This window comes from Cyprinodon tularosa, unplaced genomic scaffold (assembly GCF_016077235.1).
Source record: "Cyprinodon tularosa strain WSP-4 unplaced genomic scaffold, ASM1607723v1 ctg337, whole genome shotgun sequence".
NCBI classification, from domain to species: domain Eukaryota; kingdom Metazoa; phylum Chordata; class Actinopteri; order Cyprinodontiformes; family Cyprinodontidae; genus Cyprinodon; species Cyprinodon tularosa.
In genome coordinates this window covers 436,865-463,586 of record NW_024039049.1, presented here as the reverse complement: position 1 = coordinate 463,586, position 26,722 = coordinate 436,865, and the positions used below count along the sequence as shown (strand labels likewise).

Below are 26,722 nucleotides of genomic sequence, written 5' to 3'. Positions count from 1 at the left end.
AGGAAGGAAACCGAGCGTTAGGAGAGCGACCAGCCAATGAGCTGGTGGGAAGGAGCGGCGGCGCCGTACCTCTCACTGCTTTATCTATGAGCTCCTCGCAGGCGTCGAAGTCTCCCTGCAGCACCAGGCAGTCGTGGAGGTGGGTGAGCATGGGGTGCTCCAGCGCTATGCGCGTCTTCTTCTGCAACGACTCGAAGGCCTCGGTGTAGTTATGCTGCCGGAAGTGCTTGAGGCAAAGCCGGATGGCTTCCTGTTCCCTGTACTGTAAAGACACAACGTGGAAAAACTGAGACGGAGGGAAATCGAACTTTAAGTGAAAGGTTATGCGAGATAAAACGATTCTTTATCACTCCAGCTCAAAAAATACACTAAACCAATTCATCAAGAATTGTGTAGGAGATCCACAACATAATGCAAAATGTATTTCAGATATATTCATTTTGAGTTTGTTTCATTATATTTTGCCGTTTTACCATCATACTATGTATCCTCTAATGACAAACGCTTATTTCAGATACTAAGTGCAGCTTCTGGAAAACTGTAACAAAAAAGTGTCTAAAACTAGAAAGAACTACGGTGGACAATCATGTTTGTTTCAAAACAAAAAAACAAAACAAGCATGTGGTTTTCTGTTTTTCCGTTTTTAAAACGAAATTAGAAAAACGGCATTTGCAAAAATGAAAAAAAAAAGGTGCGTTTCAGGATTTTTTTAAACTACAATGGTTAAACCAAAGAAAAACTTTTATTTTGTTGTTAATTCAACGGACCTTATAGCCTGGTGAGACCATCCTGATCTCGCGAGCTTTCAAGGTTTCACTCGCAGATCAGTCTGGAGACTCTCCGTTGAAGAAAATTTGGAGCCGTTCACCAAACGAACGTCCAATCAGCGTTGGCTTTGAGGCGGGTTGAGGTGTGACGCAACGAGAAGCGCGACAGTTCAGTCTAAAGAACATGGCGGCTTCAGCCGATGAAACTAGCGTTAGCGTGGCTATCGAGCAAGTTTTATGGGAATTACAGAGTATTTCTTCACTGAAAGAAGAGCAAAACACTGCTCTGGAGGCTTTTCTCAGAGGAAAAGATGTTTTTGCTCTTCTCCCGACTGGTTTCGGCAAGACTAGCCTGGCTTGTGGTTGTATTTTCGTCGTCGCTCTGTTAGTACGTCTTATGCTTCGTTGATCTGATTGGTTTATTTGGCCCGTCTATCACCAACATTGGCCAATCAGCTAACCAGTATTTTCGCCCCTTCCCAAACTTACTTTAAGATGGATATGCGGAGCAAATCCATCTGGTGGAGTCAGGTTAAGGACCTTATGGCAGAACCGGAAATGACCTGAACTCCCAACACGTAACTTTTTTAGTTACCAGTAGGTGGCGGTAATGTACGCCTTCAATTTCTTGCCAACCGCCATTACAATCCACAAGAAGAAGAACTTTTTCAGTTAGCACTACCAAAAGGGAAACGTTTGTGTTATTTAGAGGACATCGGCGCATTTCATGGAGAGCTACTGAAGAATGTACGGAACGTTCCAAATCGGCGTCCGACACGTTGTTGTGTCTTCGCAAGTTGTGCTCCATACAAAACCTTCTGACACTCATTACCGAGTAATGTGGAGCTCCATGGCGGCTCAAAGCATCACTGATTCAGAGTGTTTTTCCTCTCTAAAAGTTCGATAATCAATGCAGAAAACGGTTCAAGTGCAGCCATTGCCTTTTGTTTAGAAATGGTTTGTTTTGATGCCGTCTTCATCCGCTGTAAAAGATTTTTCATTTCCGATACCGCTACATATTAAAACAACAACCGTGTTTTATTTTCATTTAGATGGCAAAACAAAACTCAAACGCTGTTGATTTTTTTTATTAATTCGATTTTTTATTTTTTCGATTTAGGTTTTAAAAGCGGAAAAAAACAGAAAAACCACATGCTTGTTTTGTTTTTTCGTTTTTGTTTTGAAACGAAAAAACCAAAGAACGAACCGTAAGCGGATTGTGGACGTATGGTTTGACACCATTTATAACATCTTTAAGATGGAAAGAATTACTTTGGTTTTAAGACTAAAATGATGGGAAATATGGATCAGATATGTCACTCCCATCCATCCATCCATCCATCCATCCATCCATCCATCCATCCATCCATCCATCCATCCATCCATCCATCCATCCTAGCTCTTCATTTCCCCTCTCTTTCTACTTGTTTTTTTTTCAACCCTTATGCATCAGTAAATTATTTACTTATTTTTCCTTTTGTATAACAGAGTTGCAGTCCAGCATGTACACTACCGTTCAAAAGTTTGGGGTCACTCAAACATTTTAGTGTTTTCCTGAAAAGTCCCACTTATTCACCACCATACGTTGTAAAATGAATAGAAAATAGAGTCAAGACATTGAAAAGGTAAGAAATAATGATTTGTATTTGAAATAAGATTTTTTTTACATCAAACTTTGCTTTCGTCAAAAAATCCTCCGTTTGCAGCAATTCCAGCATTGCAGACCTTTGGCATTCTAGCTGTTCGAGCCCAGAATCCCGCAGCCGCCTCTTCACTGTACATGTTGACAATGGCGGGTTCTATTTAATGAAAATGCCAGTTGGGGACCTGTGAGGCTTCTGTTTCTCTAACTAGAGACTCTAATGTACTTATCTTCTTGCTCAGTTGTGCAACGCGGCCTCCCACTTCTTTTTCTACTCTGGTTAGAGCCTGTTTGTGCTGTCCTCTGAAGGGAATACTACACACCGTTGTAGGAAATCTTCAATTTCTTAGCAATTTCTCGCATGGAATAGCCTTCATTTCTAAGAACAAGAATAGACTGTCGAGTTTCAGATGAAAGTTCTCTTTTTCTGGCCATTTTGAGCGTTTAATTGACCTCACAAATGTGATACTCCAGAAACTCAATCTGCTCAAAGAAGGTCAGTTTTGTAGCTTCTGTAACGAGCTAAACTGTTTTCAGATGTGTGAACATGATTGCACAAGGGTTTGCTAATCATCAATTAGCCTTCTGAGCCAATGAGCAAACACATTGTACCATTAGAACACTGGAGTGATAGTTGCTGGAAATGGGCCTATATACACCTATGTAGAAATTGCACCAAAAACCAGACATTTGCAGCTAGAATAGTCATTTACCACATTAGCAATGTATAGAGTGTATTTCTTCAAAGTTAAGACTAGTTTAAAGTTATCTTCATTAAAAAGTACAGAGATGTTCCTTCAAAAATAAGAAAATTTCAATGTGACCCCAAACTTTTGAACAGTAGTGTTTGTTCTTAACCAAAAGAGTTAAGTTCATAATCTTTGTATGTTAATTTCTTCATTTTTTTTCAATGGGTGTGATAAAGGAAGAACCAATCATCTATCTGTATATCCTGTGGAATTGGAAATGTCTAGCTAGACAAAGCTGTCGTAATGAACATTTTGATGGAGATGACTGATTTATTGTGTAACTGTGAAAATAACAATAAAAAATAGAACTGAAAAAATATAAATAAATGTGGAAATTTCTATTATATGAGTGAAATTCCCATTTTTTTCAGGTTCCTACCTTGCTGTACCAGTTAAGGCAGGGCTGCACCACATCAGGGTCCTCAATGCCGTGCAGCTCGATGTACCAGATGCTGAAGTTAAAACTGGGCCCCCACGACATTAGAGGCACTGAGACGGACAGGGAGAAAAGATTCAGAGCGATAAAAGAACAGAAGAGTAAAAAAAAAATAGATGGAAGCTAAGAGAACAGTGCTGCTATTACCTATTTTCACAAATCTGCAGGGAAACATCTGCTCGTCGATTTTATGCTTTAATGTGAAGGTCTCCTTGTTGTAGTCATTCTTAAGGCCACTGGGACACAAGCAGAGAGACGGAGGGTCAGTTCTCAGATGCTGTTTGCACGTTACTGCATTATTGCTGCATCCATCAATGTTGAAAGCAAAGAAAATAAAATATCCAGAAGAAAAAAACTTTGAAAATATTCATTTTTTCTGATTTTATTGTTGGTTTTCCCCCCCATGTTAAAAAAAAAAAAATTTATATCCAATTTCCACCCCCAAACTTCCATTTTTACGTTTTAAGAATCATATCCTCTTCCCTTCGGGGGCGAGCTTTTCTATAGGTCTACTGGATGTTAGCGATAACGCGTTATTGGTCAGGAGCGAGTTTTTAGATTGGGCCTAAAGTCCGGAAAACTCAATCTTCAAAAAAGAAAGCAATTTGTAAAACTTAATCTGAAAGAAAATATAGAAAATATATATATATATATATACATAAAAAAAATATGAGATCAAAATTAAAATCCACCACCTCCTTATCCTGGTTAAATGGACGGAAGATTAAAAAAATAGGTCAGCAGTGGGCGGAGCCTCTCACCTGGATAAAAGCTCTGTCATGTTCTCCTCACTCATCCCTCCAAACACTTTGAACTTCTTCAGGTTGCAGACGTGGGTCTTCTCATACTTGCCAAAGGTGATGCTCTGAGCGATGGCCGGCCTCTCCAACTTCAAGATTAAAAACTGGAGCAAAAGAGACGAAGAGAAGCATGAATCTGTGCAGGAAAAACCGCGCTGCTATTGGTCGGGCTGTTCATCAATACGCAACAGCAGGAAAAAAAAAACGAAAGAAAAAAAAACGATGGAGGAGGATTAAGTGATTTTATTCACATTACTGCAACATCTCCAATGCTCATTATTCATAATCGATTTTGCCAAAAATCTAAATTGCGATTCATTTCAACTAATATCGCAATTATTGCGATTCCCCTTAACACTTCGCACACATATGGAGATGTTTCACTTGAGGGTTTCATTTTTGTAAAAGAGTTTGTACTTCCCTTCTGTACAGCGACAAAACAATTTTAAGCATCTTACCGCCACCTAAAGGCTGGAGGGAGAACATACCTCATTTAATTCTCTTACTCTTGTTAAATGTTATGCCACTAAAATTGAGGGTTTCTGCAATTTGAAATTTGCATTTAGCTAAATTGCAATTTTCTTGCAAATGCAATTAATTGCCCAGCCCTAAATCAGACTAAGCCAAGCTTAACCAATTAAAAATCAGCGTGGTCAGAATAAAGAAAATCAACAACCAGTAAAGGTTGGGAGATGTTTTTAATTCTAATCGTTTACTTTCAACAGAATTGAACAGTGAAATAAAATGAGATGTTGATGCATCCATGTTGTACATTTGATCTTTAAATTAAAAAACTATTTAAAAGTAGAGAAAATAGACAATTTCCTGACTCACTTTTTTTAATAAACCACCTGAACTGATGGTTTGTTATTTTCTTTCTTTTTTCTGTCTTAATGTTGGCAGTGGGCTTTAGGCTGCCCTGCAAGGCTTTAAACCTGGGTTTAACCAGAGACTAAGCCATTCTCAAGCACATATCAAGGAGCTCATTTTGAGCCTGGATCCAGATTTATTGTTGATTCTGTTCATGGTGGAGAATCCTGCTTCACAGCAGCAGGTTGAGCCAAACATCCTCTAAATGTGCAGGGTCATCTTTGAGCACGCCATTTCACTTTTCTTTCACCAGTTCACCGCAGTTCTTCCAGCAGTCCACACTTTCTCTGCTCTCTTTTTCTCAAGGTCTTCTCCTTCTTTCCCATCGCCCAGCTTGCCACAGGTTTGCCTGCTGTGTCTAAAAGTAGCAGCAGCAGCAACCCAGACTGACAGCTCATTGGCTCATTTGGATCACGTGCAGCCTGGAGCCGGACGATCCCCAGGGCTTTACCGTATTAACAGGAGAAGAGGAGCAGGTGTAATTAGACACAGTTATCGGACAACATGCAGTAATTTATAAAAGTTTTAAACCAGGTTGCGTCCAGATCCAGACCGCGGTCCGCTAATCCGTGACCTCTGGATTAGACCAACCAGGCCCCTGTCCTAAAGTAGCCAATAGACTTTTTTGCCCAATTTGGTCTCTAGATAACATTTACCACATATTTTAGCCCTCTATAGGGACCTCAGTAAAACACTTTCAAGCTAAGTGTTATTGGAGGCCTTATTTGCTTTTGTAAAGTAAGGTTACAAAATGTGTATATTTTGATGTAAAAATGAAGATAAATATAATAAGCTAGAATCTCTACACAGATTGAATTTAAAGCAAACACCAAAGTGAGAGTCTGAATGACAGCATCTTTGCGTCACCGTGGGAGAACAATCCCCTGCATGCTTCTTTGAAGTGCTGCATCGAGTACCACCTGGTCGAGCGGTTAACCATCGTGTTGCAATGATTCACTTCCTTTTTCTGCTCAAGCAACTCGAGCCGTCTGCCACTCCTTCCCTTCAAGTCAACGAGTTTAAGAAAAGGACCCATTTAAGGTTCCTTCCAAGAAGGCGGAGGGACAACGTTAAAGAAGCACCCGAGTCACAAGGCCGGAGTTAGGCTTAGTTCTCTTAGAGAGAGATTCAGATACAGACAATCGGCTAAGCTCTAATATAAAGGATGTCTTTAATATTGTTTTTACTCATTTATCCTCATCAACACCAGATCTGTCTGCTGCAGAAACCAGTTGGGAAGATTTACCAATAGGTAATACTAGGCCGCTGTTTGTTCTGAAATGCGCTGGACAGGGTCCTGGAGGAGGGAGTCCAGATGTTGGTTAAAGGGTCGATAGGATCATGAAAAATAAGCGCAGTGGTTGGAATATCTAATTATACCCACTCCAAAAAAATTAATCAATCCACTGGACTTTGTTTCCAAGTCTGAAGACGTTTCTCTTCCATCCAGGAAGCTTTTTAATTCCAAATGTCAGAAATAGCGTTGAGTTCCAGGTTTTATCCAGCAGCCCAACAAAGCCTGGTTTTAGTTTAGAAAACATGCAAATAGAAACGGATGAACGGGTCCCCCCCTTTGGAATGGGGGTCGTTTGGCTTCTCTGTTAGCCTGCAATGCCCCATACCTGTCTATGTCTCTGAAAGGGGGGTTGTTAAAGGGAATTGTTGGCCTGGCTGCATAGGGGAGGCCTTCCGTTCCCCAGTAAAGGGGTTGGGGCTGCGATGATAGCATTGATCACTGCATTTTGTAGCCAATCTGTTTAAAGTAGGTTTTTCTTTCACCATCATATCCCAAGATACCATTTTATGGACATATTTAAGGCCAATTTATGATTCTGACACATAGTCTCTGCAACCGTCAAATCTGTCTCTGTGCGTGACCACGCCGCAGCGCAGAGGCTCTGCAGCCGTTCGTTACGCACTTAAAAAAAAAATGACTACACACCAGACGGTTGCAAACTTGTGCAGACCTCAAGCGGAATTGCACAGACAAGAAGCAGCTGTGATTGATCCTTGGTATGTCTGGATGTCTGTGTGGTCGTCCTTCTCGTTCCGGTGCCGCCATTTTTAAAAACCGAGGAGTAATAACAACAATGGATAACTAGGGCGAAAGGTTGATCGAGGAGTTTCAGACGTACAAACACTTGAACAAGGCTTCAGACAAGTTGTTTCGGAAGATAAACACTCCCGCCGGCACCGCCGAAGAAGTTCCCGTGACCACCGGCCGAAGTTCTCGCAAGTTCTAAAATAGGCCCCCCCTAGCGCTTTGGCGGGAAACTGCTAGAAGTTCCAGATGCAAGTGACATTTGATGTGTGCGGTTGAAGAAGTACAATCCGCCCTTTAGTGCTCACATCTGCTTGTTTGACTGACAGATTTTGATGGGCACCACTTTTTAAACCGGAAATAGTTTTTTCTTCCTCCTTTTAAATGATAAATTTGACAAATGCTAAAAAAAAAAGTGAGTCTAAACTAGGACTGAGGCATTTCTTAAGAACAGACTCGGCGAGAACATGAGTCCGTACCGCATCATTGTGAATTGAGAATCAGCAATCGACTCTACTCTAGCACAACAGTCACTGCGCCACAAAAACCCTCCGTAAATAGTTCTCATATCCTGTCGACAGCTTATGCTAAAACGGAGAAGCAGCCATCTGTAATTACTAAACAGCGTGCTGCTGTGGGACTTCTCCACTTTCCTTCTGAACACGTGGATCCTGCTGGGCTGCGAAACGTTCAGACCAGAGTCTGACGGTGGCTGCGTTTATGCACCAGTCAGATCGACCACACAGAAGAGATTTCTCCCCAATTAGAGAAATGAGACAAACATCTGACTGAAGCAGGCATCATTATAGCCTCAATTATGTCAACAGAGATGTGATGAAACAACAGTTGAGATCAGAGGTCGATGGCGGACCGCGGTCTGGACCCGGACGCTCAGCTCAGGTGTTTTATAAAAGATGTGAAAGTCAGGAAATTATCCATATACCAAACTGTGGTGGAGTTCTATATTTCAAAAAGCACTTTAGATTTTAAAATGGAAAACTTTCTATTTCTATGTTGTTGTTTTTTTATATAAAAAGTCAAAGTATAACATGGATGCATTTTATTTCAGGTTTAAATGTTGATTAAAGTAACGGATTATAATCAAAAATGTCTCCGGACCTTTACTATATTTGGATCCTGCTGGTTTTTAATTAGTTTCCAATAAAACCATTGACCTGATGCGATGTCAGGGTAGTTAAACGTTTCCCATTTGGTGGTGCAGAATTTCAGAAAAGGTTTAATCAAATTATACTAATCAAAAGAAGAACAATATTCAACAACAATAATTAGGAGAACTGAGCTTCTCATTATTAACCAATGATTACAGAATCTTTGACCCCTTCAGTACGGCGGGTACTAGGCCCAGAAATGGCCCAAACACAGTCACATGGTGTTTTATCCACACACCTTTCAAATGGGGCTTTAAAATTTCTAAAACATGTTTCAAAATATTTTTTTTACAAAGACTTTTTGTTTTATAGCTGCGTAAACAAATAAAATTACATGTGTGGGAGTAATGCAACAGCAGCTGTTCATTTTTAGCCCCGCCCCCTAATGGCCGCCATAATTGGAAACTAGAGGCTCAGACCTTTCCAAGGAGGGGTCAGAGGTCATCGTGCGACCAGTTCAGGTGATGTAACCGACAGCGTTACATAAGCTGCTCTGTTATTCTGATTTTCTATTCAGTTTGCTGATATTATTGGTTAATGTCAATGAAATAACGGATAAATCTGAGGAGCAAAAGCTTTGCCTCATGCAGAAGGTCTCTAATAAGGGAAATCAGCATATTCGTCTGACCAGATTCTCTTTTATGAGGAGAAAAATGGATTTTTGCACTTTTGGCATTGTGCCAAAATCACATTTCCACCGAGCTCACTGCCAACTAAAACCTCTGTGGAACAAACACGCTTCAACTGATTCAGTCCAAATTAGCTTGACTTATAGTGAAGATGAGGATCTATAAAGTCTGAGGGTTCATCCAGAGTTTCAAATGAGCTCTCATGGTGTTTTGCAGAGTTTAATTTGGAAAAAATAGTAGGCAACGGTAATTTCTTTTCATTTTTTTTCTTTGTTTAATCACCAATAAATCAGAAATGTTGACATTTAAAATAATGGTTCCACCTGTAAAATCTTCCTCAATGCCTTTCTGTTATACAAATACAAACAACTGTATTTCCAATATATAGTTTAAGGGCTCAAATTTCTTTACTTCACATGTAATTTCAGGCGGAATTTGCTCCTAAGACCCTCAGGGCTTCAGGGGTTAAACAGAAGTGGATCGATTCACTCCATAAAATTATTTCTGGCCAATATCGGACCGGGACATTCCAGTTGATTTATCTGTAATCTTCAGTATTAGGATTGGTCTAAAGAGTAGGCTAGGCTTGGACGATATACTGATATATACAGTTAACAACATCCACCACGATAACCAGAAACAATTTTCGGTAAAAGGAATAGACTCATTTTGCTGTTTTCCCTTTGTGCGCCGGTGGCTGGTATTTCCTTCCCCTTTAATACACTGCAGCGTGTGGGGAACCACGTGACTCCACCGATCCAGTCAGAAGCGTAAACAAAAGGAATAGCAGAGGAGCCCAGTGAAGAAGCGTCTAACATAGCTGACCTCAATTATTCCTGTGGAGCCAAACAAAGGCGGAGATCGAGCCGAGCGCACAGCAGACAGGTTTTAATTGAGGGTGAGTGAGTTTAGGTGATTCACATCATTCTCACTGCATGCTTAGTTCACTGACACGAAAAAATTACATCACAGATGTTGAGCAAAAGAACACAAAATGCCAAGTTTCTCTAAAAAATGTCAGGAATACCCAAAGAAACCCATCCAAACCTCCTATAGGAGATGAGCAAAAAGCTCTATTACCTTTGTAACGTTTGCAAGAGAGGAAACATTTTCCTGATGTGCAATGAGACATTGGGTGTAAGACTTTTCTATTTTATTGAAATCAATGGCAAGCTATGTTACATAGGCCTTTGGTGCCCCCCCCCCCCCCCCCCCCCCCCCCCCCCTTATATATAAATATATAGCATACACTGGTAGGAACTGAGGGAAAGCTCATGCTATCTTGGCAATACAAAATGTTTGTTGTATATTTGCAATGATGCCTGTCAAGGGGTTAATATCACCACTTTCACATTTTAATAACAGAAACCACCAATTGTATTCAAATCTGAAATGTAACAAGCGCAGGTACAACAGAGAAGAATCATTGTGAGGGTGAATACAGAGATCAATTAGCAAATATAATTATTATCATTATTATTACTATTCTACAATCACAGCTCCACCATGTGTTCATAATCCGGAACCGTCCAGATTCATTACGCATCTAATAGCCAGATAAAATAGAGCATAAAAATAATATCCCCCTCCCCAGAGATGCTGATTATTTAGAAACCAAATCCATCCTTCTGTCTTCGTGCAGGAGGTCTTACCATCTCCATTTAGTATCAGCCATTGAGGCCAAAAAAGCAAATCTAAAATGCTGATTGTCGCTAGCTTAACTTGGCTGTTAACAGTTTGCTCTAACTGACCAATCAGAGGATAGAAAATGCTGACGTAGGGGCGGGGCCTCTAGCTGGCCCTATGGGGCAAATCTGAAATCTGATTGGTTGTAGAAAACGTTCCTCATTAATATTGTTACAGTAAGATCAGCCTGTGCTGCTGATTGTGAAGGTCCGAAATCCATCCGCTTTGTACTGATTACAGTTTTCTCTTTACAGATGAAGCATTAATGAATAACTCTGGGTCACGTGGTGAACCTACCTGTGGAGGATAGTTGCTTTCAGAAGACCACCTGGAGGACTGATCGTTAGGTTTATCCACCAAGATATTCCTAAAAAAGAGGAGAAAAACGGTTCAAACGTGACCCATCACATTAGCTACAGGAATAGGCACAGAATGCTACTATGACCGTTTACAGACCACTGCAACACCAGGTGCTATTACTGATCTCTATTCACTGGATTGTTGATAACCCATTGTTGAAGTGAAGCCACCAGCCGCCATATTGGTACTCCCTAGTTAGACCGGTCACAATGTAAACAATCTGTGCGCTATAGCATCAAATAACAAGATGTTGTAATTTTCAGGGGGACTTAAGACTTTTAAAATAAAGACTGGCTGTTTCATAGCATCAGTAGATTACTTTAACTCAGAATAAAAAAACAAATTGGCCCATCACATTGTAGTGAGTATTAGGAGTGTAAATAATAATCGTTTTGTATCGATGCATCGATCCAACAGCCGACGATCCGATGCATCGATTCATGTTTTTTTTCCCCTCTGGTCTATTTTTATCCATTTGCTCCTGGGCGTAATTCTCCCTCCCGTGCTGCTGTGCCGCTAAACCCATTTTGCCCTCCTACCTCGCTTCCTGGTTATACTCTTACAGCAGTGTGTTGCAGTGAGCTTGATGCAGACATTTTTGATTTATACTCTATATTGCAGCGTGGTCTGTGCTACACGCTGTGGGTCTAGATACGGCCGAGGCGGCGAGGAAGTGGGGGCGAGTTTAGTCCGACAACAGAGGGACATGAGGGCCAAAAAGAGCGGAGATCCAGGTGGAAAAAGGGTCTCAGCGTTCTCGCGCATCTCGCTCTTCTAGCGGGTCAAACTTCACGATTTGTTTTCCGCAATTTTGGTCATAAAAAAAAAACAAGCCGGCCTCCTGTCTGCGGTCAGCTGCAATTAGGGAGAGGAGCAGTGGAGCGTCTGTGGAGGGGGCGGGACGTCTGGAGCCGAGGGATTGAATTGCATTAATTGCACTGATTTTGTGCAGTATTTTTTAATGCAACTTTTCTACTTCTGTTATTTCCGATTGTTTCTCAAAAAAAAAAAAAGCATAATGATATTACAGCTTTCATTGATTTATTTCAAATTTGAAACATTGTCCAGCCTGTAAGGTGTTAAAAAAAGACAATCGAATCTAATCGTGGTGTATTCTTGAGTAACAAAAATAATCGAATCGTTGGGTCAGGAAATCGATACTGAATCAAATCACCATGATGGGTGATTTACCATGATTTACCCCCCTAGTCAGTATGAAGTCAATGAAGTCTATCAAAATTAATGTGTTAATGGAGCAGAATAATACAGAAGAGCCAAAAATTCTAAATTGATTATGTTCAAGTAATATACATGGATTTATTACATTGTTATGGCAATAACATCTTATGTATAAACTTACATAAAGGCTGAATTACTGTTAAAGCTATAGTATTTTTCTATTTGCAAATTGTGCATGCAATCAAAAAAATATATATAAATTATATATATATAATGCATGGCGAACGGTGGCTTCACTGTGTTCAGGCAATCCAATGAATAGTGATCAGTGGTGCTATAGGTAGGAAGGAGTTTCTGGTGTCAGCATGGATGAAGGCAGAAAACTCAATTAGCATTAGCATTAGCTCCCAGAATAATAAAGCTGTTCAACACAACCAGCTGGACGGAATGCTGCAAACACTGAGCGACACTTCGCCACAAACTGATCCATTTAGCGTTGCTGTCATGATTCAACCGAACCAAGAAGTTTTATTTAGTTTCAAACCCAGAATGACAGGCTGCTTAGCGGGGCTGCTAACGCTAAGCTAGGTTAGCTAACAATAACAACATCGGCTTCCACACATGCTAGCATAACATCTGCTTCCCCAAACACTGCGGGGTGAAGTATTAAGAAATGTTTTATGATAGCGCAAACAGGGTGAGCTGAATTACAGTCATTTTGAACAGATTGCTTCCTGTCCCGCTTTGTTTACCTCACGGCTAACAGCAGCTCACACAGCTGCTTCTCATCTTCAGCTACACGTTCACAACTTCAACTTCATTACAAGCGAAATTAAGAGAAGTTTCTTAATAAAAAAGGGGTTTTCTGTGAGTAGAGATTTAAATCTGATATCGCTATCCTGGCTGGAGCTCCATGGGGCTGGATGGCAGCGAGCTAGGCCAGTCCAGCCGGCTGGACCGTCCGTCCACTGGGGGTCCGAGGCGGAACCAAGCCCCCTCACACCGATGCAAACACACAACCGGCGGGTGTCCTTCATACTCACTCTGGTAAATATGTGGAGGAATATGAGCTCCATTTGAAAACGCTGAAAGTTAGGACTCTGCTTTCGGGCACGGCAGCCATCTTGTTAAAAAATTAGCAGCTAACAACTAGGCTGGCTAGACCTAGCAATCTGATTGGTTAGTTCTTCCAAATAGATCCGCCTTCTCAGAGGAACAAGATGAGATCTGATTGGATGAGATCTTCGTACAGTATACTGTCATCATAGTACTGACATCATTCTAACTGACATTTGGGTTAGATAATGCTGATGTTTTAAAAAAAAATAAAATAAAAAAATAAAATAATAATGCTGATGTTTTTGTCGCTTCATTCTGGACAATATTTATGACAAATTGTTTTATTTGGAATCACAAAATATAAAAAAGAACTTTTTAACCATTTCTTTTTATGTTATCTTTTGCTACTGTTGGCCAAGTTTTATATCCACAAATGTTAAACTATTATGACTAAACCTTCATGTATCTCTTTTTTTAAACGAAGCAACAACTTATTTTTCTACATTGTCCTCCTCCAATAACAAAAAGGCTGCTCTTTGTGCTCTAACTTTAAAATATTTACATAATCCCTTTACATGCATCTATTTACTATTGCTATTTTTACCTTTATTCAGTTACTTTTAATGTATTTATTTATTACTTTTTGCTCAAACCCCTGGCGATTGTTTACTGGAATTTGTACTTCGTTCTGTATTATAAAGCATTTTCTAATAAAGTTTAATAAAAAAAATAATAATAATGCAGATGTTTTTCCATGTTCACTTCATTGGGAAAATGTTCTATTTGGTTTTCAGCTGCAAACTGAAATATTCCCAAAACCTTTCAATCAATCTGTTAATTATCTTGACTGAATTTAATTTGGATACATTTTAATAAAAAAAAAAAACATAAAAAAAGCCAGACTTTAATATTTATTTATTTAAACTTAAACACTATTTTAGTACTATTAAACCCTCTTTTCACCAAAAGGCACATAAAAAACATTTCAATCTGTTCTTAACTAGATATTCTGGACAATTTATGGATGTAGAAGATATGTGTATTTGTACAATATATGCATGAATATATGTTTATATACATACATACTTATATATAACACTCCTAAACACATATGTTTGTATGTTTGTCTTTCCTCCTGACTGTACTTGTTTATTATGATTATATTATTATACCCCCTGGCATATTTATTTGTTTATCTGTATATTTTATATGTTATTGTTGACTTTAAGTGAAATAAAAAAAATAAATAAATAATGTTTTCCCATGTCCAATATCCCAGATTTTCAGAGTTATTTATTGATAATTCAGATCCGTTCCTTAGCATTAAAACTGGAAATAAACCAATTAGAGAAATCCTGCAGAGGAATACTATTCAATCCCAGTTTCATTAGCGAATACTGGAAGTAAAGGAATTACTTTTAAATATACCATACATTTTTTTGGTTGAAGATTTAAATGACCAAGAAAGTTAAGATTATATGGATATGGATGGAAATTTGCTCAAGTTTTTTTCTAGATATAACACTTGAAAAGTGTTTTTTTTTATCATTTCTGTCTAAAAAAAATTTGTTGGGTCTTATTATTTAACTCCTCAATTCAAGAGAGAATGCACTTCTTTTAAGAAAAAATACTTACTGAGAGCAATTTTTTTTGCAATGTGGGCGTTAGCTGCTGCCTGCTCCCAGTCAGACTGACTTACATAGGGCGCCATGTATACAGTGTGAGTCAGTCTGATTGCCGTGGCTAACCGCCTGTAGCATATCTACTGATTATAAACTCATAAAACCACACTTAAAAACAATCAGAGCTGTTATCACAGATTTTAGATGCTTTGTTTGAGGTTTTCTTTTCCTATTTGGAGAAAAAAAACTAATATAAATAATATAAAAGCCTGTTTAGTATTACTATTTGGTATTAATGTTCAAATTATCATCACAACATTTAGCGCAAAGCCATTCCAGCACGTTTTGGACATCATCGATCATTTCCTTTCAGCAATCTGTAATTTTACCGAATGATAAACATTACTGGATGATCCCACTATTTCACTTAAATGCTGAGTCATGCATGAGTCATGGTGGAGAAAGTGAATGAAGCTATCATGACATCAGCTTCACAAACATCCAGTCATTTCAGCTGTAAAGACGTTTCATATTTTATTGGTATTCCTTTAAAAACTCGATGATGATTGTTTTGTTTTGTTTTCACTCTTATCATAAAAGTCTTTTCTGGGCCTAATGTACGACTCATGTTGGTACTTTTATGAGTCTTTTTACTGACTTGTTACTTTAACTTGACCTAAAATGTGACAAAGTGTTGCTACTCTTTTGACTTTTCTATGCATGATGAGTAACTCGATATAGAACAAGCCTGCTCTGAACAAAAAGGCAGCAGAGGGACACACACCTATAGAAAGCCCTTTGTTCTGCTCAGCCTTACTGTGTTGAGCAAGTTTACTGGAAGATGAAGAATTATATTACATAACTAGAACTGGAAGATCTAGTTAACTAATAGGTCAATCATATCAAGGGCAATGCTAATTAATTATTATTTGATAAATGATTATAACTGTAATTTGCCTACTGAGAAGGGTTTTTAGTACCTAATATAAAAAGAGGGACTCCTGGACCGACTGTTTAAAATCCAGTTGTCCTTCACTAATTTAGTTATTTAGACTATGGCTATCAATCATAGAGTTATTGATCACCAACCAAATAAATGTGTCTCTATTCATTCGGATGCTACTATAAGAAGAGTGAATCCAGCCTGAACGATGAATCGTTGGGTTAAAATATAATGGTACCTTTATTAGCTCATAATCACACAGTATTATAATATGTAATAACACTAAACACTACTGAAATTAAGCACAAATAAAAGGGGAAGAGGGGTTACACTCACCGGCCACTTTATTAGGTACACCTGTCCAACTGCTCGTTAACACTTAATTTCTAAGCAGCCAATCACATGGCGGCAACTCAGTGCATTTAGGCATGTAGACATGGTCAAGACAATCTCCTGCAGTTCAAAGCGAGCATCAGTATGGGGAAGAAAGGTGATTTGAGTGACTTTGAACGTGACATGATTGTTGGTGCCAGAAGGGCTGGTCTGAGTATTTCAGAAACTGCTGATCTACTGGGATTTTCATGCACAACCATCTCTAAGGTTTACAGAGAATGGTCCGAAAAAGAAAAAACATCCAGTGAGCGGCAGTTCTGTGGGCGGAAATGCCTTGTTGATGCCAGAGGTCAGAGGAGAATGGCCAGACTGGTTGGAGCTGATAGAAGGGCAACAGCGTCTCAAATAACCACCCGTTACAACCAAGGTGGGCAGAAGAGCATCTCTGAATGCACAGTACGTGGAACTTTGAGGCAGATGGGCTACAGCAGCAGAAGACCACACCGGGTGCCACTCCTTTCAGCTAAGAACAGGAAACTGAGGCTACAATTTGCACAAGCTCATCAAAATTGGACAATAGAAGATTGGAAAAACGTTGCCTGGTCTGATGAGTCTCGATTTCTGCTGCGACATTCGGATGGTAGGGTCAGAATTTGGCGTCTACAACATGAAAGCATGGATCCATCCTGCCTTGTATCAACGGTTCAGGCTGGTGGTGGTGGTGTCATGGTGTGGGGAATGTTTTCTTGGCACTCTTTGGGCCCCTTGGTACCAATTGAGCATCGTTGCAATGCCACAGCCTACCTGAGTATTGTTGCTGACCATGTCCATCCCTTTATGACCACAATGTACCCAACTTCTGATGGCTACTTTCAGCAGGATAATGCGCCATGTCATAAAGCTGGAATCATCTCAGACTGGTTTCTTGAACATGACAATGAGTTCACTGTACTCAAATGGCCTCCACAGTCACCAGATCTCAATCCAATAGAGCATCTTTGGGATGTGGTGGAACGGGAGATTCGCATCATGCATGTGCAGCCGACAAATCTGCGGCAACTGTGTGATGCCATCATGTCAATATGGACCAAACTCCCTGAGGAATGCTTCCAGCACCTTGTTGAATCTATGCCACGAAGAACTGAGGCAGTTCTGAAGGCAAAAGGGGGTCCAACCCGTTACTAGCATGGGGTACCTAATAAAGTGGCCGGTGAGTGTATATGTCCATTCGAGGATCTATGCGGAATGTTTGAGTTTTAAGGCTTAATGGATTGAAAGTGTTCTTTTAAAATAGCAGATACATATAAATAAACACGGATGCAGAGATATTAGATGAATTCAAAACAGTTCAGATTTATTTGGTTTTATGGTGAAAGGTGAGCAATGACTCAGGAATGCATTAAACTGTGATAAAGCTGAAAAAGAAAGGGTTAGCTTAGCTGGTCTGGGCGGGTCCAGCTGAAACAAAGGAAAGGTTAGAGCTTACGATGTGTCCGACATAAGCTAGCTGGAGCTACCTATGCTAGCCAGTTTCTTCAGACCCACAGTGCTCGTTCAATCTGTGCATTAGCATTCATTTAAACCCTTAAAACCATCAGCAGTTGAATCGGAAAACTTATTTCCAATAAAAAACAAACACGACTATGTATTCTACCTAGTTCACCCAGGCAGAGCACTTATTAAGCATCAGACGGACAGGGGGAAGGGTGGATTTTACTGTTTTGGCCCGGTGGAGTGAAGGCCTTTGCCTTGGTTCAGTTCCCTGCAGGCCCTGTTAGTCCAGTCCGTTCGTCCAACAGTAGCTTTTGAAGAGATTTGATTATTCTGATGCAATAACAGGCAACTTTGCAGGGGTTAATTTGACAACTCATGGTAGCCCGGGACGTCTCCCTTTAGTTACAGCAGTTTGATGGCGGCTGCAGCTCTCAGGCAGCGACAGGACTATTATGGCACATATCAATGTGTTCTAATGGCTAATTGGGCTGTGGTATTTGTTCCCTCTGCATTTAGTTTTAGGGTTGAACAGAGCTGGATTAGCTCTGTCTACTTCAGCATGAAGCACAGCATTCAACTCGGTTTAAATCGCAGGAAAAAACGGCACCTACGATCAGCTCCTTCTGAATCACAGGAAAGGGATTCTGAATTGGTCCAGCAGCAAAGACCTCTCCAGAGGGATTTGGTTGCTACTTAGCGCAGCCTTCAGCTGAAAAGCACATCTGCCAAGGGTTATGTTTGGACTCGCAATGAATCATGGGATACTAAAGGCTATGCAGGATACAGCAGACCTGTCCTTCGAAATGCACAAAAAGAAAGCTGCATTTGTTGGCTGCATAATAAGGAGTCTTTCAATCCCAACAGGCCTTAGCGCCGCGCTATGACGTAATCAGCCTATGGATCTGACCTTCGGAGGACACAGCCACTGGATTCAGACTCAGCGTCTAACGAATTCAGCCTCACTGGAAATGACATATTTTGGTGTGTTATCCAATCAGGGCTCTACTTTCTGGCTGCTTACCTCAACAGAGCAAGGCTAAAACCTCAGCAGGGATTTATTTTTTTCATAGAGAGATATATCCAGCAAATTAGCTCCACCTGTAGCAAGCTTTATCAGTCAAGGTAAGAAGATACTTCCCTGGGCCCAGGTAAGTAGTTCTTCATCTGAACTAAAATAAAAACATCCATGAGCTCGGATGAGTTGGAGTAGTTCATATTTCCCTCTGCTTGTACAACACTTTTAGAGATGTTGATTTCATTTTTTACCCAAACCACTTTTAATGACAAGTGCTTCAGAGTTTTTCCATTAGAAAGATGAGATATAATTTATGGATTAAAACAGTTTTTAAAGCAAATTTTGAAAGGCTAATGATTAGGTGACCCTCTTTTTTTCTCCAACTTTTTACTAACTAATGAGGTTTAACAGATGTTTCTGTTAAGATCTGGAGGTCTGTCCACCTTTCTCCAGCAGAGGGCGCCCTAGGTCTCCTGGAGTTGAAGCTGACGACCACACCTGCGGCTCATTGGCTCATCAGGAGACCAGCCTTTAGCCAGCGGCAGGACAACACTCCAGGGCCAGAGTGTTAAGCCAGTTACGGTTAGCAAGCCTGAGCCAACCAACCTGTCTGATTCTCTGACTCCCTTGATACCTGAACCTGAACCTCCTAGGAAAACCTGAACTGAACCCTGAAACTCTGGAAGAGTTTCTTTTCTGCGTTACCTGTCTGATCTCAAGAGATCATTGGATGATCGAGTTGTCTGAACCTGCCTGCCCGCTCTCAAGAAGAGAATCTGGAGATAACCTCTGATCTGAGTACCGAGAAGTCTGAAGTCAAGCCCTGCCGCTGCCAAGCCCTCTGGTCACCATCTGCCTCTGGACCCTCCTGGTTCCCTCCCTCTACCGCTCAGTCAACTACTGAACAGGTACAGACCTGCATTATCCTTCAAACAACCAAACCTGAAACCCAGCTAACTGAACTGTCCCTCTCTGCAGAGAACCCTGTCGTGACCAGTTGGACCAGTCCCCAAATCAGCCTTTATTAATCATTGTGTTTTCAAATAAACAGTTAAACTTTTCCTCTGTGTCTGAGGGTGTTCTGCATGTGGGTTAGGTCCCTTAATCCCAACATGACAGTGTCAGGTTCAATTGAGGTTTGTAGAGGACCCAAATGCAGACACAGAGGCTGAGGTGGCTTCTTGCATATTTAATAACAAATGGTGGCAACAGAAGCATAAATCCAAAAATAACTAATTAAGGGACACAGGAAACAGAAAAAATGGGAACACAGAGGTTAGGCAGGGAAACAAGGAATGAAGAGAATCAAGAAAACACAAACTGCAGAGGAGGGGTCTATATATGCCAAAGAGACCAAACAATAGAATAATCAACGGATTGGGAGCAGGTGTGGAGAGAAGGAACTAGAAGGGAGCTAGGGGAAAGGAGACTGGCACAAGAGGGAAGAGAGAGTAACCAAGAAATACATAAGAACTCAATTACAACCAGAAAACAAATAGGAAATGAAACCAATTAGCTAGAAAACACAGAATGACATAAAGCAAAGTGTAAATGAAAAAGAAAACGTTAACAGAAACAAAAAGTCCAGAAAGGACAGAATCATTATGTACATCTCTTTTTTTTAGTCCTGCTAAAATAGAATGTGTAGAAAGAAGCTGTAGAACCTCAATGTTTATAGACTGTCTGAACTCTGCATGCTGGCAGCACCAAATGAGCCCATTTAAGTTGGCAGCTGTGCAAAGGAACAAATAGCAGAAGAAAGGCAGGCAGACGGAGCTGAGAGGTGTCTTCTGTTGCCGACAATCATAAAACCACCGGGGGTCTGCAATCCTGTGACACCCCCAGAGTTTGGGTTTTGTTCCCATGGATGTCATTTTCTTTCAGCCTATCCTAATGAAAAAGGTTTCAATAAAACATTTCGAAATTAATTTTAAGTTACTTATCAATGTACTGTAGATGCTTTTTGGTCTCTGACAGCTGAATGGAAAAGGGATTAAGAGAGTGGATCTTGTCCCTGTTTCTGACAAGTTAAGTATTTTACAATCAAAAGTGCCTTTTATTCCCAATGATAAGGGTGGCTGACAGTCTTTAGAAAGCTGGTTTAAAGGCTGAATTATACCAATGCAAAAGAAACAGACTCCATCTCTGCTGTATTTGACCTGATTTAGAGTCTTATGCTACGTTCCGACTGCAAGCGCTGGGGAAAAAAAGCAAAAAAGCTTCTGCTGCTTTATTTTTAATGCTCGTCCACATTAAGGTCCCAGTAAATTGTGTCCAGATGCTTCTGCTGCTCCTGTGTTCAATGCCAGAGAGCAGCTTTGATATATTTGCTGTGATCAGCGGGTAAAAAGTAGTTTGAATCTATTTTGAAGTGAGAAAGTCCTCCTGAAAACATGGTCTTGTCAGGATTGGGTTGAGGTTTGTGGACCCAAATGCAGAGGCAGGGAGGCAGAGGTGAGTTTTTTTGTAGATTTAATGCGAGGTAAACAAACAACTAAGGCAGAAATCCAAAAATCTAAAAAATGCAACAAGAAAAAAGTTAAATAAACCAGAAAGCATGGAAACATCAGGGGAAAACAATCATGACGAGTTAAGACACTGTAAGGCGGTGTAGGTCGAAGTTTGACGAGGAACCGGCACTGAGGAACTGCACAAAGAGTGTATTTATGGGAGACTAAACAAAGAGAGGAAAACGAGCAGATTGGGAGCAGGTGTTAACAGAGCAGACAGGAAAGGAGCTAGGGAAAAAGGAGAACACAAGAGGGCAGCAGAGGGCAACAAATAAAAACCTGAAGACTGAAAAATAACCAGAGAACACAGCAAAATAAGAATTAAACCACTAAAACTAGAAAACATGGAGCAAAGTAAGACTGAATACTCAAAAGAAAACAAATCAGAATCCATTCTGTGACAGGTCTGTGCAGTCAGTTCATCCAGATTACCATCCTGCCTTCAAAGATTATTTCTCTGTGGGAGCCGCTCAGACCCCCACATACCGGCGCTGCGCTGTCACTGGGAATCCCCAGCAGCAGCTGCCTCAGGCCCGCTCGCCTCTTGGGGGTTTTCCCCTCCTGTTGGTGGCGGCTGGAAGTAGATGTTAGCGTTTTTCAGGTCTGTGCTACAAACTGCAGGCAGCAGGATAATAAAAGCCAACATATTCTGCCGGCAGGTTTCTACATTTGAAGTTAATTTAGGCGTTAATAAACTGTTTCAGAGGAGTGATGATAGCGCTCTGCATCAGCAGTGCTGTGTCTGACTCCCTGCCAGCTCCCAGATCAGCTTCTCTGATTGGTTGATGTCCAGCAGCTAAAGTTCCATTTTTTCCAACTCCACTTTTTCCAACGCTGCTGCTTTTGCAGCTCATTGTGCGTGTCAGATACCCAGAAGCTCATGAGATGCTGCACCTGCTGCTGAAGACAAGCTGCAGGACCTTTTGCTTTTTTGTCCACAACTTTTAGAATGTCAATCTGATTTAGTAGTAAATATTGACAAGGTCAGACTAGGCTAAAATCGTTCCTTTTGATAAAACTTATAGTTAGAGTGGCTCAGGTTATCCTGAGCTATCTCGAAAGTTATGCTGCTATAAACTTAGGCTGCTGGAGGACCAAAGGTACACTTTTCAACATTCTTTTTGATTCTACTTTTATTCCATAATCCCAAAATATTGCGTAGTTTGACATGCATTTTCTCTTTTTCATAAATTCTTATTACCTCAGAACCTCTAGGATCCAAACTCTATGCCCTAAGTAGTTAGGGCATAGAGTTTGGAATCCTGAGGTTGTGACTTGGAGCCCCACTCCAACAGACTGCCACTCTGGGTCTCTGAGCAAGACCCTTAACCCCACACTGCTCCCCTGGCACCGCACAATGGCAGCCCACTGCTCCCCAAGGGGAGGGGCTAAATGCAGAGAATGAATTTTGTTGCGCTGTACTCGTGACAGTGTAATGACAATACAACGCTGAAAAAAAAAAACTAGGCCGCCTAAAAACAAATGTTCCTTTTACAATTAAACTATTCTGCCCAGCAAACTTAATACAGCACAGAACCCAGTAAAGTGTCAGAGTCTTGGTTTGTTAGTTCCTGTTTTTCTTGGTTTTCCATTTGTTGTCCTCTGCTGCCCTCTTGTGTCCTCTTTCCCTTGCTCTGTTTTCTGTTCTGCCTTCACCTGTTTTCAATTCCCTCGATAGCCCTCTCTTTGTCTCTGCCCCCTTTAAAAGCCCTACCTCTTCAGTTCCTGTTTGCTGGATCCTCGTCTAACATCTGTCTGCCTTCCTCGTCTCTCCCTGGCTCCTAGAGTTTTTGGTTTACCCCTGATGTCTCCTTGGTTCTGGTACGTTTGTTATTTTCTGTTGGATTTTGATTCCTGCCCTTGTTCCTGTGAACCTTAATAAACCCACTTAAATTCACCTCTGCCTACTGGTCTCTGCATTTGGGTCCTCCAAACAAACACCGCTTCTTGACATAAAGCAATGATTAAAAAAAAAGCAGATTTAATCAACTTATAACTAAGAAAAAGTGATGAAACTTTAAATGAGGATCGAATTCTGTACATGAGGATTGTTAACCACAAACTGTGATTTATAATCTAACATTTATGGTACATGTAGAGAAATTGGATTTCTTGTTGTAAAAAGCTTTACCAGAATGAGATCATCTGCTTTTCCCATCATTCGTCAAGCGATGACATCACGCCAAAAACTGAAGTCACTAAGAAGAAAAAACAGATTATAATCTGGAATCAGGACTCTATAGGATTGTGTGATTCTTCATCGGAATCCTCAACTTTTGTATTTAGCATTATTACTGTTAATAATTAATCACTAACAGGGGTGGATTTAGGAAATTTAGGGCCCTAGGCAAAGACAGGCAGGGGCCCCTCTGAACTGAGAAGACAACAGATAAATCAGCCCCATTCTCCAGATAGAGAAATGTTAATAGAATAGACATCCATTATCTGTTCTAGGTTGTGTCCCTCTCTTCTTGTCCCTTTTCTTCTTGTTTTCCTCTCTATGTTTTGTACTCAGCTGACTTTTCATGCTGTCTCTAAAGGAATGAAAGATTTTTTCCAAGCACTAAGCTCACTTAGCTGATTGCTCCTTCCTGTGTTTCCAAAAAGGCCAAAGTAAATAACCCAGTCCTTCTTTTCACTGTAGACAAGCCATGATCTGCTTATCTGTTCTCCATTTTTCATTTGGATGAAATAATAGCTGCATGAATCATGACAGCAGACAAGATAGAGGAGAGCAGGAGGCGGGGTTACCAATCTACTCGCTCTGGAGAGCAGAGTTCGCTGCTTTTAGATGTTGTCTCCAAAGTCTCCAGTAGCAGAAAAAAGTCTCTAGATTTGGCGCTAGGAGCTTTTTAGAAATCAAAGTGCTAGAGGGGTCTGAAAAGTGGCTAAATATAGCGACTAAAGCGCTAAGTTGGCAACACTGCTCTTTGCATGGTTTGTTTTCAAATGGTTTGCTGCTGTCTGTTTGGACCTTTCTGAACATGTGCAGCAGATGGACTGATCCAATATGGTGGACACTGAGGGGGGGGGCTGAGACACACTTAATATTATCAGCGTTCTGATGGCATTTTAGCATTATTAATGTGCTCAAATAAGGAATAGTTGTATTAACCACACATGTAATCTGAGTTTTATGGGGCCCCAAGTAACTTGGGGCCCTAGGCAACTGCCTACACTGGAAAAGCAATCTAGAAATAAGCAGAGATGGCAAAAGTACAGATACTTGTGTTACAAATACTCTGGTAAAAGTGGAAGTACTGATTAAACTTCTTTACTCAAGTAAAAGTAACACAGTACAGGCTTGTAAATTTACTTAAAGTATAAAAGTAAAAGTAGAAACCACTTTTTTCATGCCGTTGCCTACATTTTAAATGGATGTCTGCCAATAGGACTAGATCTCCGTTGTGTTCATTTTCAATCATCTCGTCGTCCATGCTACTATGCTAACGCCACCGCCACCAAGCTGCAATGATTTGCCGCCAATGAATACCGCCGAATCTGTCGATTCATCCTGTAGCGGTGCGTCAAATGCAACGTAGATTCCCATCCAATTAGACTGAATTTGGTATTGATGACGTGAAAAATAATAACGGTAACTCCATTGAAATGATTCAAAACTAAAGTAACGAGCCAACTTTTTAAAATGTAAGGAGTAGAAGTAAAAAGTCGCCATAAAAATAAGTAGTAAAGTAAAAATATCAGAAAAATCTACTTGAGTACAGTAACGAAGTATTTGTACTTCGTTACTTCCCATCTCTGGAAATAAGTAAACATTTACTAAATTTAGTTTATTAACCCTTAATTTGAGTAGGTAAATGAGATAGTTTGCCAATGGAATTAGTATTTTTACTCTTGAAATAAGATAATGCGATTGTGTTTTCTTTTTTTTGAGTGTAAACTGTCTCGTTCCATTGGCAAAATGTCTGTTTTATCTCCTCAATTCAAGAACTAAACAAATGCACTTATTTAAGAAATAAATTACATTAAAAAAGAAATGCCTAATGGTAAATCTGCCCTGATCAAATAATCAGATAAATGTTTTTGAACATAGTTAGTGTCCTTTCTGCGCTTCAAACTCTGGACTCCTTAGTTTATCTATTATTAGTTATTATTTGACTTTGTTCTGATTGTTTCTGTGTAATCCATATTCTTTTTATTATTGTGTAATAGATAAAATAAATGGTGGCAGACACACTCCTCCATCACTCTGCGCTCCAGGACGCGCACCGTGAGCGCGCTTACATGAGAGGTCCCTTTAAGTTTGCGCTGAGTGCGGCTCGCTGTGTCACATGGACGTGATCTAATGAAGAGGCAGCAGCGCAGAGCCGGAGCGCAGCAACTTCCCAGCTGATGGGGAGCGGGGCGGAAATGCACGCAGCCAAATCCGCTGTCACCGGGCCGAACCGAGCCGAGCCGAGCCGGATGGGACTGCACCTGCCAGCCGTTTGGCACGCAGTGAAAACCAGAGAGAGGCCCGGGAAGGAGGGGCAGCCCTCAGCGGGACTCAAGTTATTTGCTCTGCGTGTCGTTGCGCAGGTGTGTTTGAGCGCTTCCACCCCGCAGCAGCTGCGGGGACAACCCGCATCTGTCCCCTCCCACCACCTTTTTTTTTTTATTTGGTGCGGTTTCCAGGGAAAATGTCCCGCCATCCTGCGGGATAAGAGCTTCCAGCCTCTGGTCTTCCACCGCATCAGTGTGCGTTCCCGCAGACTCCGCGGTCGCCACTGTCCGCATTCCAGGTGGTGTTGCGCAGATAGAAATTGAACTTGGAGTAAACAACCTGGGGGGGTGGGGGGTGCTCTGAGGCGACGCTTCTGGCCGGACTGGAAACATCCTGCTGCTGATGACTGATAAACAGCGCGAGCGCAGAGAAACTACCTGCTTCCAGGTAAATGATGATGATTGGCTGGTTTTCCTACTCTATGATTATTATTTACTGAATCACTGCAACTTCTATTATAGACGTTCACTGCTTTTAATCAGAGCAATAAAGGAGCTTAAAGTTTAAATGGACTTAATAATGAAATAAAACTAGGAAAATGATGAATGTCCTGCAGACTGCAGGCCTGTCCGGAGATGGAACCCGGGGCCAAAGGGCCCCTGACGGAGTAAAATAAGATAGGATGGATGGCTCCAGGTCAGTGGCGGTTCTAGACCAAATGTACCCAGGGGCCAGTTGGGGGCCAGGGTGTTCATGGGGGCCCAGAAAATCATGACATAAAAATCAGAGCAAGGGGTTCAAATATATTAAGATAGCTGCAATTTCTATTCAATTAGGTTTAATTACAATTCTATGTCTTATTAGGTCAATGTACATTAAGAATAGGAATGCACGATATAATCGGCCCCCTATCGGTATCGGCCTTAAAACTGAATATCGGACATCGGCCCCCCCACCGATATTTAACCCAATAT

At 40.8% G+C, this 26,722-nt stretch overlaps 1 protein-coding gene and 1 long non-coding RNA gene across 5 annotated transcripts in view; one reads left to right on the top strand and one right to left on the bottom strand.

The window, feature by feature from the left end:
• Window positions 1-13,509, bottom strand: part of mkln1 (muskelin 1, intracellular mediator containing kelch motifs) — a 32,666-nt gene extending 19,157 nt beyond the window's left edge. For all 4 annotated transcript variants that reach the window (XM_038294246.1, XM_038294247.1, XM_038294248.1 and 1 more), the window contains exons 1-6: window positions 13,372-13,509; window positions 11,087-11,156; window positions 4,356-4,498; window positions 3,742-3,830; window positions 3,538-3,647; window positions 70-262 (exon numbers count right to left, since the gene is read on the bottom strand). In XM_038294246.1, the coding sequence (XP_038150174.1) occupies window positions 70-262; window positions 3,538-3,647; window positions 3,742-3,830; window positions 4,356-4,498; window positions 11,087-11,156; window positions 13,372-13,451 (685 nt within the window). In that variant the 5' untranslated portion in view covers window positions 13,452-13,509. The remainder of the gene's footprint in view (window positions 1-69; window positions 263-3,537; window positions 3,648-3,741; window positions 3,831-4,355; window positions 4,499-11,086; window positions 11,157-13,371) is intronic.
• A 12,212-nt stretch (window positions 13,510-25,721) lies between these two features.
• LOC119789382 overlaps window positions 25,722-26,722 on the top strand; it is a 46,351-nt gene continuing 45,350 nt past the window's right edge. The window contains exon 1 of the long non-coding RNA XR_005281576.1: window positions 25,722-26,195. This is a non-coding gene — a long non-coding RNA (uncharacterized LOC119789382). The remainder of the gene's footprint in view (window positions 26,196-26,722) is intronic.